The 14911-nt window shown below is 47.0% G+C and overlaps 7 protein-coding genes across 7 annotated transcripts; 4 read left to right on the forward strand and 3 right to left on the reverse strand.

Moving 5' to 3' along the window:
• Positions 1 to 296: 296 nt before the first annotated feature.
• On the reverse strand, positions 297 to 3797 carry FPRO_05519 (uncharacterized protein; the record flags this gene model as incomplete). Its single annotated transcript, XM_031229667.1, has 3 exons — positions 297 to 2236; positions 2290 to 3251; positions 3310 to 3797. The coding sequence occupies 3 exons, from the start codon at positions 3795 to 3797 to the stop codon at positions 297 to 299; spliced, it is 3390 nt and encodes a 1129-aa protein (XP_031079881.1).
• Positions 3798 to 4326: 529 nt separating this feature from the next.
• On the forward strand, positions 4327 to 5673 carry FPRO_05518 (uncharacterized protein; the record flags this gene model as incomplete). Its single annotated transcript, XM_031229668.1, has 2 exons — positions 4327 to 4635; positions 4696 to 5673. The coding sequence occupies 2 exons, from the start codon at positions 4327 to 4329 to the stop codon at positions 5671 to 5673; spliced, it is 1287 nt and encodes a 428-aa protein (XP_031079882.1).
• A 649-nt stretch (positions 5674 to 6322) lies between these two features.
• FPRO_05517 (uncharacterized protein) lies at positions 6323 to 7732 on the forward strand (the record flags this gene model as incomplete). Its single annotated transcript, XM_031229669.1, has 1 exon — positions 6323 to 7732. The coding sequence occupies one exon, from the start codon at positions 6323 to 6325 to the stop codon at positions 7730 to 7732; it is 1410 nt and encodes a 469-aa protein (XP_031079883.1).
• A 369-nt stretch (positions 7733 to 8101) lies between these two features.
• On the reverse strand, positions 8102 to 9267 carry FPRO_05516 (putative UPF0075 family protein; the record flags this gene model as incomplete). The annotated part of the gene is made up of 2 exons (XM_031229670.1): positions 8102 to 8816; positions 8870 to 9267. 2 exons carry the CDS (start codon positions 9265 to 9267, stop codon positions 8102 to 8104), a joined length of 1113 nt encoding a protein of 370 aa, XP_031079884.1.
• Positions 9268 to 10267: 1000 nt separating this feature from the next.
• On the forward strand, positions 10268 to 11566 carry FPRO_05515 (uncharacterized protein; the record flags this gene model as incomplete). The annotated part of the gene is made up of 3 exons (XM_031229671.1): positions 10268 to 10392; positions 10446 to 10562; positions 10612 to 11566. 3 exons carry the CDS (start codon positions 10268 to 10270, stop codon positions 11564 to 11566), a joined length of 1197 nt encoding a protein of 398 aa, XP_031079885.1.
• A 388-nt stretch (positions 11567 to 11954) lies between these two features.
• On the reverse strand, positions 11955 to 12341 carry FPRO_05514 (uncharacterized protein; the record flags this gene model as incomplete). The annotated part of the gene is made up of 1 exon (XM_031229673.1): positions 11955 to 12341. The coding sequence occupies one exon, from the start codon at positions 12339 to 12341 to the stop codon at positions 11955 to 11957; it is 387 nt and encodes a 128-aa protein (XP_031079886.1).
• A 651-nt stretch (positions 12342 to 12992) lies between these two features.
• FPRO_05513 (uncharacterized protein) lies at positions 12993 to 13874 on the forward strand (the record flags this gene model as incomplete). Its single annotated transcript, XM_031229674.1, has 1 exon — positions 12993 to 13874. The coding sequence occupies one exon, from the start codon at positions 12993 to 12995 to the stop codon at positions 13872 to 13874; it is 882 nt and encodes a 293-aa protein (XP_031079887.1).
• Positions 13875 to 14911: the final 1037 nt, after the last annotated feature.

Here is a 14911-nt window from a genome sequence, read left to right on the forward strand (position 1 = left end):
GCATTACGTCGAAAAGGACGTGGCAGTAATTGATGTTCTCCCCGCGTCGTTTAAGACCGAGGCCAGTAGATACCGAGCCCAGTCTCATACGTAATCAAAATCTTGGCTAGTCGCGTGCGGGGTCCGGCATGATCCCGACAGAGTCAGACGGTAGCGAGGTCTATAGGGTAGTGGCTCCCAAATCCGACCAGGAATTGAATAATCTACGCAACACGTTAAAACAGAATATCACAATTAATTATCTAGTTTCATCTACAATCAGGTAACAATTCCCCAGTAGCACAACACTGTCTGACTCACAACCACTCAGCTTGATCGCTGCCAAGTGGCTTTGGCATAACATCCCACGAGGTTTGAGCGCCTTCTATACTGACGCTATGTTTGATTGCCCTCATCTCGCCGAATCCAGTTTGGCGCGTCTCCAAAAACTCCTCCACATCAGACGCGCTCTCAAAATCTTCAGCCTCAAAGCCAGACTTGCCAGAATATTGTCCCAAGCTGCGGAGATACTTCATCGCCCCAGCAAGCGACACGTCAACGCGGTACGAACCCCCTTCAACAGATTGTCGATACAAGGCTGCCATGACACCAGAGGCTAGCAAGTAGCCACCTGCATGGTCCAGCGCTTGACACGGTGTCGGACGAGCAACTTCACCGGCGCCGAAGTGCTCGGCCTCCGAGACATTCATTCCCGAACAAGTCTGGACAAGCGAATCGTAGCCCCGCCTCTCTGCCCAAGGCCCCTTAGGACCGAATGCGGACATGCAGCCGTAGATAATCCCCGGGTTCAGGGACGCAACCTCATCGGGTCCAAATCCCTTGGCGGCCAGGCTGCCCGGGCGGAAGCCCTGGATGAAAACGTCACATGATTTAATAAGCTCTCTCAATTTCTGTCGGTCCTCAGTATTGTTGATGTCAATTTGCACTGTGCGCTTCCCTCGACCAAAGTCGCGGTCCATGGTTGGCAGATCTGGGAGCCCTGGGCTGGTGACCCAGATGACATCGGCGCCGTGAGCTGCTAGAGTCTTGCCAGCCAGAGGCGCAGCGATGACCCGACTCATCTCGACCACTCGCAGACCTCGAAGACATTTATCGTTGCCTGGTGAGAGACGAGGTGGAAGTCCCGCTGGTCCTGATGCGATCCTCATGAGAGAAATAGGGAAGTCGTCAATGACCTTGGACTGAGGAAGCATATCCCACTGGCGGTAAGATCGAAGCGCATAAATAGCTAGGCGACGGTCCAAACCGACAGACTCGAGATCAATGCTGGCCCAATCTTGCGTTTTCTTGGTCACATCGATCCGGTCAGCCGCCAGAGGCAAACCCAGCAGCTCCAGCGCTCCATATCCGTGATTGGGGAACGAGTCGTGTATACGGACATACCCATCTGAAGTCTTGTGCAGACCTCCAATGGGACCCCAAGGAGACGGTGCAGGTTTACCATCCAGGACATAGAGCCTCTCAGACTTGAACTCCACAGTAGCGTGTTTTCGAGGAACAGTTACCTTTGGCACGGGGATTTGGTTCCGCTGGGAGTGGATGAGAGCTGCTAGGAGACCTGATAAAGCGATGGTGCCCTGGGCGAGAGATGCGATCTTGAAAGATGAGGGGAGCCCTGGTGTTCCATCGTCGCCTGGGAGTTCCAAGGACCTTAGAGCATCTTGCGGGAGAGAAAGGCCGTTCCATATATCGCGCACCACATCGCGAGAAAGGAAGCTTGTGCGATCGAAGCCAAGTTTACTTGTTGGCGTGGCGCTTCCATTGGAAAGGTGCAGATGGCTCGTAAGCCCGTTACCGTTGACATGTGTAGTGCCATTGGAACCATTGACCCCGTTGACTCCATTGATCCCGTTAACATGGATTGGCTCTCCCTTGGACGACTTGGCATTGTCGCTGCTCGCTTCGGGAACCTCGATGCCCAGCAACAAGGCATGTTGTTGTGTGCCCAATGTATCTCTCTCACCAACACTGCCTTGGGCCCATGGTCTCTTGATAGTGCATTTCCACGCCAGTGCAGGCTCAAAAAACATATTGGTCAAGATCTCGTCATCTTGGACACGATACAGTGACTTGATCACATCGTTGGTAAGGACATTCGCTTCCCGAACTCGGTTGTACACGGCTTCGTCGTCAAACATGATGTCGAAAGTGAGCTCAAAGGGGCCTGAGTTCTTGGATCGAATGATGCGGGCAAGCTCTTCCATTCGTGCCCTTCTGGCGGGAACTTGCTTCTTCTCTGTAAGAGGGTATCAGCCTTGATTCAACATGTAATCCACGATATGTACATACCAATGGGCGCAAGAGTTCCATTCTCGATAGCTGCAAGCCGCTCAGTAGATACAGAGCCTGGGGGTGATGGACTCACGGTCGCTTCAATGTTCCTCACACTAATAGGGAAAAGCGACGAAGATTCGCCCTCCTCCAGATCAACGAGGTGGTACAAGCTAAACTTGAACACTGCACCGGCTTCTTGCTCGTGTGGTGAAAGTGGGCTGGCAAAGTTTCCCGTGGTGGCGATCTGGCCGGGATACGAGAAATGCAGAATAGATGCTCGAGCATTGTTGGCGATGGTGTACGCCATGTCCTGCGTAGGCGCGACGACTTCGCCTAGGACGGCAATTTCGTGAGGCTTCGACACAGCCTGTGTCTCTAACGGGCCCATGACACCGTTCTTACCGTAGATGTGATAAATCAGGCGACAGCTATCCGACTTGTCGAGTTCAGGGAAAAGGTTCTGAGTGTACTTGCGCACGCGCTCGAGAAAATCGTCAACCTGGCTGATAAGGATAGGATCCCGTATGCCGCCGATGAAAATAGTGCGATACCCCAAGAACGTGACGCCTTCGAGCTTCACCTGATATGGTGTCTCCTGAAACTCAGCACCAGAGACACGCGTCGTCTTGTCGGTGATCTGCTCGTACTTGGCATTCTTGAGATCGAGGATGCCACCTGGACCCGGGAGACGGTCTGGGCGAGTCTTTTCGTACAAGGTGTGAGCTGCGACAGACAGAGGTGTGCATCTTTCCTCAGGTGCCAGTGGTGTCAGATCAAAGGACTCGTAGCGCATGGTGGCAATCATAGATCGGCCCTTGGGGATCGCACAGATGCCACCGCATTCCATGATCTTGCCCATATGCCAGGCGACACCACTAGAGATGCCCCTTGACAGGCAGAAAGCGGCAAAAGGTGCAGGGTCGTAGCATCTACCACCGAGAATGACATCGGGGTCGCCTTTCAGGGCTTCGATGAAGCTGATGATCCTTAGTTAGCTCATATGATCGTGCAGGCACAGAAGGCGTTACAACTTACGGCTCAGCGCCCATTTGCGCAACAACATCGACAGCGCCATCAACAACCTCGGGCAGCAAGTCTTCCACTGGCCCGCAAGGACCGACCTTGCGGTTCTGGATTCTGGTCTTGATCAACTCCCGGTCCATGCCAGCGTTGATAGTGGCAACCTTGAAACTGAATCCCAGACGTTGCGATATCGAAGAAACAATGTCAAACATTTCCTGAACATGCTTGTTGCTGCCGTCTCCGCCAACTGAGCCGATCAAGACCTTGACCTTGTGGTGGAAGCAAGCTGTGAGGATGGGCTCGAGGTCTCGGATGTAGGAACCTCGCCCACAGGTCATTTTGTTCATGCCAAGCTTGTATGGCCCTCCATCTGTCGAGCCACTATCGACGATAATGGCTGCGGGCTGGAACTTTTGAATGCCGTACCAAAAGTGCTCGGCATTGTAGCCATAGCCGAGCATGGCATTGGGCGTAAGGATGTTAAATTCGGGTACAGTCATTTTCGCGGTAAAACAATGCCATGAGGTGGATTTGAACCGATAATGAGGAAAAGAGGATGCAGGAAACTGGGGTAATATAAAACGATCGAAATTTAATTGAGATCCTGGAGCAATTCCGCAGTTTGGGTAGGAATGACGGGCCATGGCGGGGCAGATGCCGAACAAGAGTTGATTGCTCGGCATGTTCGGACTCACCCCGACCGTGATATCTAGTTTATGCTCTCAGCAGCGCTCTCGGGTGCAATGCCGAGCGAGACCCTTGCAACTTTGGAGAATGCCGTGTACACCGACTTGACAACCTGGTGTTGGCCATGTCGGCATTTCTACCAAGCATGTTTGTTTCTCGGCCCCGTGGAGGAGGTTTCATGAGCTTCCCCATGGGGAACTCAAGCAAATGGCACCTGCGGGGTAAAATGAAGGTTGCTGTAAGTTATATAAACATCATTAACAGCTTGGTTATGCCATCCGTCCAGAAGGGTCAAAATCCAGCAAAGCCTTTTCTTTTCTCCTGCCTCAAGAATCTTTCAGGATGCAATTATCTTCTCTCCGTACTGGCCTCTGCACCATCTCCCTGCTGAGCGGTCAGGCTGCGGCTCGACCAGCTGCCGCCACGACTGGACTCAGCAGTGATGAGTCATTGCCTTTGAGAGGGCCGTCTATCGTCGAAGTTGGGAGCGCATACAGGAACGTCTTCCCGGCTACAGACTTCAATCGAAATGTGACAACAACGTGGTGGCAGACCGACGTTCTCGACGGCGACACAAGCCAAAATGCTACGAGCTTGAAAAACTCTCTCGAAGATGCATCGTTCATTGTTCTCAACAAAGATATGTACAAGGTAAGGGTGCGAAACCTGTCTATAGACGTAAGATTGGCTTACCCTTGACGTTATGTATAGTTGCTTGGCATAAAGGACCATACAGTTGAGAAACACGTCGAAACCATCTTCGAATTCCCGCCTGGCCCGTCTTTTGCAAAGCGCATAGTGCACGATGGCACCGTTTACTCCCCGGAATGCAATTGCATCTTCATGGCAGAGCTACATCCTCCCAAGACTGGCTATTCTGCCGATGCCATGCCATGGGTTTGGCGCATGAACCTGAACAACACCCCACCAACAACTGAAAAGGTGTACCCATCGCCTCAATTAACCGTACCCAACGGAGCTTATTATCATAAAGGCGGTATTTACTGGGCCCAAGAGGGCAACTATACTGTACCTGGCGGTATTACCCGCATGGATCCATTGAGTTTGAAGACAGAGGTCGTTCTCAACAACTTTTATGGGCACCGGTTCAACAGTCCAAATGACGTCGTCATCACTCGAGACGGCGTAGCATACTTCACTGACGGTTACCACGGCTACGACAACTTCAACGACACCATCAAGCCAGAGTTAGCCAACGGCCTGTGGCGATGGGACATGAACTCAAATGACCTGAGGATGGTTTCTGGCGCTGGCGGGGGACCCTTCACGAATCCTAACGGAGTGGCACTCAATCCAGAAGAGAACAAACTGTATGTCACCAACCGCGGCAACTCCTCAGATAACCCTGCGGGAGGTCGTACGATCTACGAGTTCGAATTATCTCACTCGATTGGAATTCCGGTCAAGGGAGGCGATGTCTTTGCATATGTTGACGCGGGGTTCCCGGATGGTATCAAAGTAGATAGTGAGGGCAGAGTGTATGGGGGAATTACCGGGGGAGTGACTGTCTTTGATTCTACTGGGAAGCACCTGGGTATTATCAAGGTTGCAGAGGGTGACGTTGCGGTTAACATGCAATGGAAGGACGATTGGCTGTATATCGCTGGCCGAGACAAGATCTACAGAGTACAGCTTAGCGCCCATGGAGTCCAAATTTTCACAGCATAATTGTATCTAGAGCAGGGTCAATACCATGAAATAGATACGTATATGTGTAAGGCCAGGATCAGTATTTCTGTTGACGGCTTTGTGCATCCTGCACAAGAGCATTATCTAATAGGAGGCATGCCAGCAAGCCAAGTTGCAAAGAGTTCATGGTTTGAAGATTATCATCTCATTGCAGAAAAACGCCCAAATTCCTTTAATAGGATATGAAACTGCCCAGTGAGTCCTTGCCAATCTGTAGATACATGCCTTTTCCCTTTCAAATTGACTAGACGATTCAGAGGAATAGAATCCTTGCCTTTAAACTAATTACCAGAAGCGCCGGATATCCTTGGCACTTGTGATCTACCAACCAAATTGGCGCCGGCGTATAGACCGATTCAGCTAACGTTTCAGGACGCCCAACTGTCAGCTGTACCCTGTTACTCACCAAAAAAAAGAAACAATTCACTCAGCTTACATTGACCCAGCATAAGTTCAGACAAAAGCACAACCAAAGTTGAGACTTAAAAGCCCTCGATATCCCACTCATAATATAGTTGTGGCCAGCTTCTTCTATCCATTCATTCTTTACTTGTCACTCCTTTCAATTCTTTAGTTCACACTCTTTTCAGTTTCGCGTTCTTGCTTCTTCCAATTCTGGTCTATCAAAATGCGCACGCTTCCCTTCTCCATTGCTGCGGCCTTGGCCCTGGCGGCCAACCCGGTCTCTGCCTTCTTCAGGTTGCCCTGCTCTCGTCCCGTCACTCTCCAGCGCGCCGACCCTATCGTCAACCCAGGACAGCTGTCATCGCACGCTCACACTGTCATGGGAGGGAACGGATTCAACTTTACGATGGATTACGATACGGCAAGGGCCTCAACTTGCACCACCTGCAAGGCCCGCGAGGACCTGAGTAACTATTGGATCCCTAACCTCTACTACCGCGGCCCCGACGGCACCTTCCAAGATGTACCCCAGTCTGGTGGTATGCTGGTGTATTACCTTCAACGATCAGACCCCAAGGACCCAGAGTATGAAAAGGGCTTGCTTGCCTTCCCTGAGGGCTTCCAGATGCTGGCTGGTAACCCGCACCTGCGAAGCTTCAAGAACACGCTGGAGCAACGAGCCATCTCATTTGCCTGCCTCGGGGTAAGCGGGCCAGAGACTCACGAGATCCCTTCCCATAATTGCCCTAACGGGTTGCGGGCTCAGGTCATGTTCCCCTCGTGCTGGGATGGTAAGAATCTGGATTCGCCCGACCACAAGAGGCATATGGCGTATCCAGATCGCGTTGACAGTGGCGTTTGCCCAAAGTCGCATCCAAAGCGCCTGGTCACGATATTCTATGAGGTAGTCTTTGAGATCGATCAGTTCAAGGACAAGTGGCATGGTAGCTCGCATCCATTTGTTTTCTCCACCGGCGATCCCACCGGATACGGGCTACATGGTGACTTTCTCAACGGATGGGATGTCAAGGTCCTGCAGAAGGCAGTGAAAGAGTGCACTGACGATTCTGGGGTCATTGAAAAGTGCCCCGCACTTACTTTCTTCGACGACGACGCCATGAACGGATGCCGAGTGCCTGTTCGAGTCGACGAAAAGACAACTGGTGTCCTCAAAGCTCTCCCCGGATGTAACCCCGTCACCTTCGGCCCAGAGCCTGCTACCCCTATAATGGGAGATGCGTGCAACGCTACAAAGAAGATCAGCCCACCAAAGTGGCCCTTTACCGACGTTACCGACACCAAGAAGTTCAGCTACCTTGGATGCGCCAAGGACGCCTACGGTTCCCGCAGCCTTAATATGGCACAGAAAAGTGGCGATAAGATGACGATTGAATCATGCCTTGACTACTGCGAAGAAAAAGGCTACTCACTTGCTGGTCTCGAATATGGTCGAGAGTGTTACTGCGGAAATACGATGGAAAAGAGCCATCTTCCCGTCAAAGGACAACTTGGTAAATGTGAGATGCCTTGTGCCGGAAACAAGGAACAGGTCTGCGGAGGTCCGGGTGCGCTTTCTCTTTACCAAAAGTGCAAGCCATCGGAAGGCTCCTGCAAGAATGCCCAGATTATGTAGGGATTCTTTTGAATACCTTACTGTTACTAGCTGGTCAAGCCACAAGACGGTGTCTCTCTAGTATTAATATCTTTATTTCTCTTAGCCATTTTATTTATTTATCTACTTGCTTTACTTACTGTATATCTATCTCTACATCAGTGAACTCAGCACCAGTATGGGATAACTGGCCAGAAAATCTAATGCAGTACCTACTGCGTTTTATAATCCAACTAACCCTTTTTATACTTATTCGAAGACTAGTCGACTTATAGGTCTTTTTATATTTATCAAACTGATGGCACCGTCTCAGACTTCTCTACCTATAGGAGCAACGGCCTAGTTCGTGACAAGAGTTATTATGATGCTAGCTTAAGGTACTATAATTCTTTAGTCAAAAGCTTGCATAGCTTTCCATGCAGTATAGGGCCGTTCTACAATCATTTCCTTCACTGTAGGCAAGGTCAAGCGACCCTCCCCAAACTTAACACTCAGTGTCATAATCTCACGCCAATTCTTGCCAGGAGCAATCTTACCCGAAATAGTGTTGGGCACTAGACTGTCACTATTGACGGGAACCAGAGCTGACCGCCCCAAGATAGCCTCCATGGCTTGCTGAGCAAAAGAAACTGCCTCTTTAGCATCAGATGGGACTCCAGTTTCATCTAGTGCCCGACTCTCTGTATCCGGAAGCTGCTCCTTGAGGTATTTGATGATTGTCGGGTTTCGGGCACCACCGCCGCACATATAAATCTCTGCAATCTGGTCCACGCTGATGCCAAAGCGGGGGAAGAATGTTCGGTATTGCTTGATGATATTCTGGGCCGTTATACGAGTAATAGTTGCTAGCATGTCGTACTTATCGCAACCAGCAGCAAGACACTTGTCAATCAGTTCCTGGCCTTCATTATCCCCAAATGTCTCTCGTCCTGTGGTCTTGGGAGGAACGTGGGTACAATATCGGTTTGTACTCAGGAACTCATCAACAATGTCCTGGCGCACAATGCCTTTGGCACTCCACTCGCCATCTCTATCGTATTCCATATCGCCATTGGTAAAATACCTCATAGCGTTATCGATAAACATGTTACCCGGGCCGCAGTCCCTAGAGATGTTAGCCGCTTCGTTGGGGTGATATGCATGTAGAGGACACCTTACCAGTCTACCATGGCGTCAACTCCACCTTCGGAATCGGGAGGAATGACACAAAGATTGGCAATGCCGCCAATATTCTGACAGATCCGCCACTTCATCGGATGATGGAGCAGAAGGCCGTCAATCAGAGCAACCAATGGGGCCCCCTGTCTACCCACGGCTTGTTCCGCCATTCGGAAGTCTGTGACAGTTGTGACACCAGTAACGGCACTAATGACTGTGCCCTCCCCGAGGCAAAATGCAGAACGTGTCTCTCCCTCTTCCGGCATAGACAGAAGCCAGATGGTCTGTCTATGTGATCCGATGAGGTCAATGCTGTCCATGGATATACCGTGCTTATTGCAAAACTCCTGAGCGGCATCACCAAACATATGTCCGAGTTGCACATTGAGTTGCGACATTTTTGAGGGAGTTGTCTTTGTCACCCGTAGCATGGTAAGCACGGGTTTCTTAATCCATTAAGGTACGGGCATCTCATCATACTAAGCATATTATCAGCACGAAGATAAGTGAATAGATGGATAAGAATGAGTGAAATATACTTTAATGAGCTCCATGCGGAGAGGTGCAACCGGGGACTATTGGTGATATCGAACAAGTGCACAGTCGATACCGTCCATGGCAGTGCCGCTGTTCATCCCCAGGACAGTTAAATCAAGCGCACCAGTGGCAAATATCCGCGCATGGCCATTTCCATTGAAGGAACCGCTATCAGAAGCATGTGGAAGACCGTTGGTAGCGGAGCGGCTCACACTTTGCTGGGTTTGTGGTCGTGTCATAGTGAGATGGTGTGTTATGAAGTTGGTGAAAACCTTAGCAAGTAATATGTTGAGTTCAAGATGTTTGTTGAATAGCCTCGGGGCATTTTCATTGACATGACTGGGCATTTAATATAATCTGGTATTCGATGGCGCCTTGATACAAATTATAGTTAGAATCCTCGATTTAGAAGTTCGTGACGACGAGAGAATATCAATAGCAATTAGTAAATCCCCCGAGGCGATATTCCTCTTTTGATAACTAGCTTGTTCTGCAGAGAGATGGTAACATCCAATTTTCTAACTTAGTGTTCACGCTATTTTAACCTCTCTCGAATCGAAATGCCATTTCGGGCAATTCGTCTCAATGCTGCATTGGAGTCAGGAAGCTTGTTTATTTCCGTGCATTATCTCCATAGGCAAGCCTAACCTGAAACCTAAACAATTAGCAAATGCAAGTCCGGTGGAAAGGGCATATAATCCTATTTATTGTCATCATATCACGACCTTGAAATTGTTTTCCTTTCAATTGAGAAGATTAATGCATGCAAATATGGCAATCCCTCGATCTGTTTGGACGTCCGACGACGGCAGCATGGCGCAAGAGACTGCCAAGTTTTGATGGCCTAAGCTTGTGGAGGGCATGATCCATGATGTCCGTGCCACCGGCCCTGAGCTTGTAACATCCCGTGCCTATGACGAAATCACTTTGATAGAGAGAAGTCTTGGAAGGCTCATAAAGGAAATCAATGATGATGCTCCGCTGTGGTGAGTACTCCTTGTGAGCTTTTCCGGTCGGATTATCACTAATCAAAGCTCAGTCCCCTCGAAGATGATGGCTCGGCGGATATTGCGTCGTACAACCAGCTCCTCCTCAATATGGGCAAGTTGACCTGGCTGAATTGTCCATGGTTGTACGGTGAATGCTACCTGTATCGGTCAGTCAAGTAGTTGTTTTATACCGTTAAATGATGTTAACTTCAACAGACGAGTGCAGCTATTATTCTCCAGGTCATCTTCCTGGAAAGGATACGATGTGTTTAAACGTCAAAAGGATTCTACCCTTGTCAAGTCGAAGAAGGCCGTCCAGGAGCTGGAGAGCAGGGTCACTCAAGCCATTGCAAACCCGATACAGCCACTCCCAAGCTTGGATGACGATTCAGCCAGAATTGCCTTCTCTGAAATGACCGAGATGTGTTTGTGGGGAAACGCAACAGATCTGTCTCTTCTGACCAACCTTAGTCTGGAGGAAATTCAGAAATTACAAGGAAGCGCCTTGATAGAGGAGAGTCAGCGGAACATTGTCGACAACGACACATCAGACGTGTGGCTTTATCTGCAAAAGGCCCGGTTTGCTGAAAAGAATCGGCATATTGACATCGTTCTTGACAATGCTGGATTTGAGCTATTTGCAGACGTCCTCTACGCGGCATACCTCATCGAATCTGGTCTAGGAACGAGCATCACTCTCCACGCGAAATGTTTTCCCTGGTTTGTCAGCGATGTAATACCCAGCGATATGGACTTCCTCTTGGACTATCTGCGTTCCATAGGCCTGAATTCTTTTGCCACCCAGATCGAAAGTTATTTCGATCTCGGCTTAATGCGCATCGAGGTTCATTCGTTCTGGACGACAGCTTGGTCATTTCACGAGATGGTCGCTGTGGCACCTGATCTATTTCAGCAGCTTCAGGCTAGCTATCTGGCGATATGGAAAGGAGACTTGAATTATCGAAAGTTGACCAGAGACGGTCTCTGGCCGCACACAACGACTTTCAAGTCTTCACTTGGTCTACTAGGTCACCGAAGCGGCGTCAAAGTCCTTGAGTTGAGAACAAACAAGTCTGATACTTGCGTTGGAATTGAAAGTGAGGAAATCGTCAAGAAGCTTAACCGGAAGGCACCTGGAATGGGATGGGTTAGGGATGGGAAACATGCTTAGCTAAGTTCAACCTGGATAACTCTAGAATTTCGCATTCGACTTTAAATACCGAATCCTTCCTCTTAATAACACTAGATAGTAGATCACAACGACTTAAAATAGCAAAATACGTCCCGAGTTCAAGTATACAATACTCTATAGAATGTTATCATATCCTGCATATCTAACACGCATCCATGCATTCCCCTTTCACCTTCAAATCCTACTGAAACACATCTTCCTAAGACTATCTATATCTCTTACGCTATTCCGATAGCCACATCTCTGATAATTGCCTTTCTAAGGTTACTAATCCATCTCTTGACTTCGTGTTTCTAAGCCCGGCACTTCTACTCAGTCTCGTTATTTATTGCGTCGCGCGGGGAGCCATGGCCTGTAGGCCAGCATCCTAGCTCGCGTTCAAAAGGACACCTTGCTCTCGAAGGGTATCAATTGTTTCCCTTGTCCATTCCTGACAGCGTCGAAGAGGCTTCCTGGGGTTGATCCTCTTGGGTCCGTTGAACTGCTTCTCCGGCGGAGGATTGGCCTCGCAGATAGCTTGAACGCGAGGCATATCATTAGCTGCAATCACTCCTATTTGTGACCATGTCTCGAAGGTTGCTGACAGCCTCGGACTCTTGGATGTTTGCCTGATTTCAAGCGTACAGCCCCTCTGTATATCACCGGTTACGTGAATAAGGGTTCCTGCTTCATTTTGGGCGTTTTTGACAAAAATTGCGTGGTGGTTTCGCTGTCCACCGGTGTACTCAACAAGATAGACAGAAAGGTATGACATGTTTGATGTGAGGATAGTTTGATATTGTTTAATTTGAGCAAGATAAAAATGGGCAGTAAAGAAACCGTCGTGAAGAGATCTTCCGAAGATGCAGCTGAGGCTGTGAGAGGTTGTTGTATTTGTTGAGGAATGGAGAGGTAGTTTGTAGTTTTAAGAGAATAGGAAGATATCTCAGCATTTATATACATCATTCTACTACATGGATAGTCAGGAATAAATAAATTCTGAGTTGGAGATAGCTATTCTTGGACCTGTTGGTTTTAAAGTTTTGATGTTTCAGGTGAAATGTTGCAAATCGCAGCCTGCCCAGCGCTTAGGACCATGGAAATACAAGAATCAGAGGAGATTTCACACTGCGCTGTCTTGTCACTGCCAGGGTATTTTTTGGCGGTTAGCAAATTGTTGTTGGCCCGACTATGTCCGAGCGATACAACTCTAATCCTCGACTTCTTGAACGTGGTTCGTGTGTTGGTTGGTCGCTGCCCCACCAACCAGGGGTCCAGCGCTTAGCTTACGTCAGTCACATTCAGCCGAATGATAAGTTACGCCAACATGCTCAGTTCACTTCTTCCACTTTTTTCCTCTCTTTGTTACAGAGAACCAACACAAACCAACATTTAGTCACCAACATCTACGGAATTACCACTTGGGATGGAGTCCGTCACAGCTGAGCCACTGCAATACGACGTCCTGTTCAAGGATCAGCCTCAGGACTTTCCTGGCCCACTACCAACTCCAAATGATGTTGAGAGCGGGGAGCCATTGCCAAACCACACTGGCAGCGCCAATCTTGTCAGGATCCGAGAAAACTGCGTTATGAAGTATGGTTCAGAGGTACGACCTACGGAGGCTCACAATATGCTCTACATCGCGAAACACATTTCAGTAGCGTTACCCAAGGTCTATGCTATTTATCGACGGAAAGAAGAAGACAGCGTCGTCACGTATATTCTCATGCAACATATACAGGGCAAGACCCTTGAGGACCTGTGGGCCGAACTTGACAAGACGCGGAAGACCTCTATCGCCAAGACTCTTCGCACCTCATTCGATCAGCTTCGGCAGTTAAAGCACCCAGGCTATTTCGGCGACATCAACGGTGGACCACCACTGGACGACGTATTTACAGGAACCCAAGGAGGCCTCGACAATATCAGATCATCTTTCGCGACCGAAGAAGAATTGATAAACTCAGTCATTCGAATCTACTCACTCGAAACTGGAGACCGTACGGCTCACAAGGTGAAATATTACCAGCATGTTCTGCCAACCGTTCTCCTCAGCAATGAGGCTCCTGTCTTCACGCATAATGACTTGCAGAGGAAGAATATTATTGTGCAAGATGACGGGACTCTTGTCATTATTGACTGGGAGTATGCGTCCTGGTACCCCAACTACTGGGAATACTCGTCCGCCATATTTGCTAATGGTGGTTGGAGGGACGACTGGGATGAATACTTGCGCATAATTTTAGATGAATATCCCAACGAGGCACTTTGGCTGTCAACTCTGAAGACTGAGATGTGGAGTTAAGATAGCGGGAGAAATGCATATATAAAAGAATCTTTTAATCTAATAAAATAGTATTAGACTGCATTTTAATATCGATTTTTTACCCTAATAGTATTATTTACATTAATAGCTTCTCGATAATTAAATTTATATAGAAAATTTCTATAACAGTAAGGTCTAACTATATTAAATTAAGTTATATTAGGTTTATTATTAGTAGATTATATAGAGTATAAATTAAGTATTATTAAAGTATTATATCTCTTAATAGTAAATTTAAAATAAATAAGGCTTAATTAATATAAAGAAATATTATTAATAACTAATAAGTTAAGTTCTATTTAATATTAAATAAATATATATATATATTAAATAGCTTATAGTAAGTTAAGCCTGGTCTTTAGTCTAGGTATTATTCTGGCTAAATAAATACTTAAGGTTAATAAAATTATATAGCAATTATAGGTAATATATAGGCTATTTACCTAAAATAATATTCCCTTAAGATAGCAGCAATAATTAGATCTAAAGTAAATAAACCCTAACCTTAAGTTAATAGAGAACTAATACTAAATACTAATAATAGGGCTAGAAAATAGTAAAAAAAAAAAGTTTAATTAATTAATTAAATATAAATAAATAATAATTTAAAATAGAGTTTATATATTACTATAGCAATAATAAAAGTAAGTCTAATAGAAGTTATAATAAATAATAATAGTATTATTATTTAGATTTAATTAGATTTAAGTATTATATTAATAGCCTAATTACTATTATAACTATAATAAATAATATAGTAAACTAAATAATCTAGCTTTATAAGTAACTTAATATCTTACTTTATTTAATCTATAAGGCAGCTATTAAGCTTAAAGTAGATAAGATAAAGTATTATTACTATAACTGCTATAAAACTATTAAAAAGTAGTTATAAGCAGTAATTATATTTATAGTATTATTCTTACTATTAGGATAGTGCCTTTAGATATTATAAGACTTAATAGATAAGAATATATAATTGCTACTAGATAGAAATATATTAATTTTAGGGCTAA

This window comes from Fusarium proliferatum, assembly GCF_900067095.1.
Source record: "Fusarium proliferatum ET1 genome assembly, contig: FPRO_scaffold003, whole genome shotgun sequence".
NCBI lineage: Eukaryota > Fungi > Ascomycota > Sordariomycetes > Hypocreales > Nectriaceae > Fusarium > Fusarium proliferatum.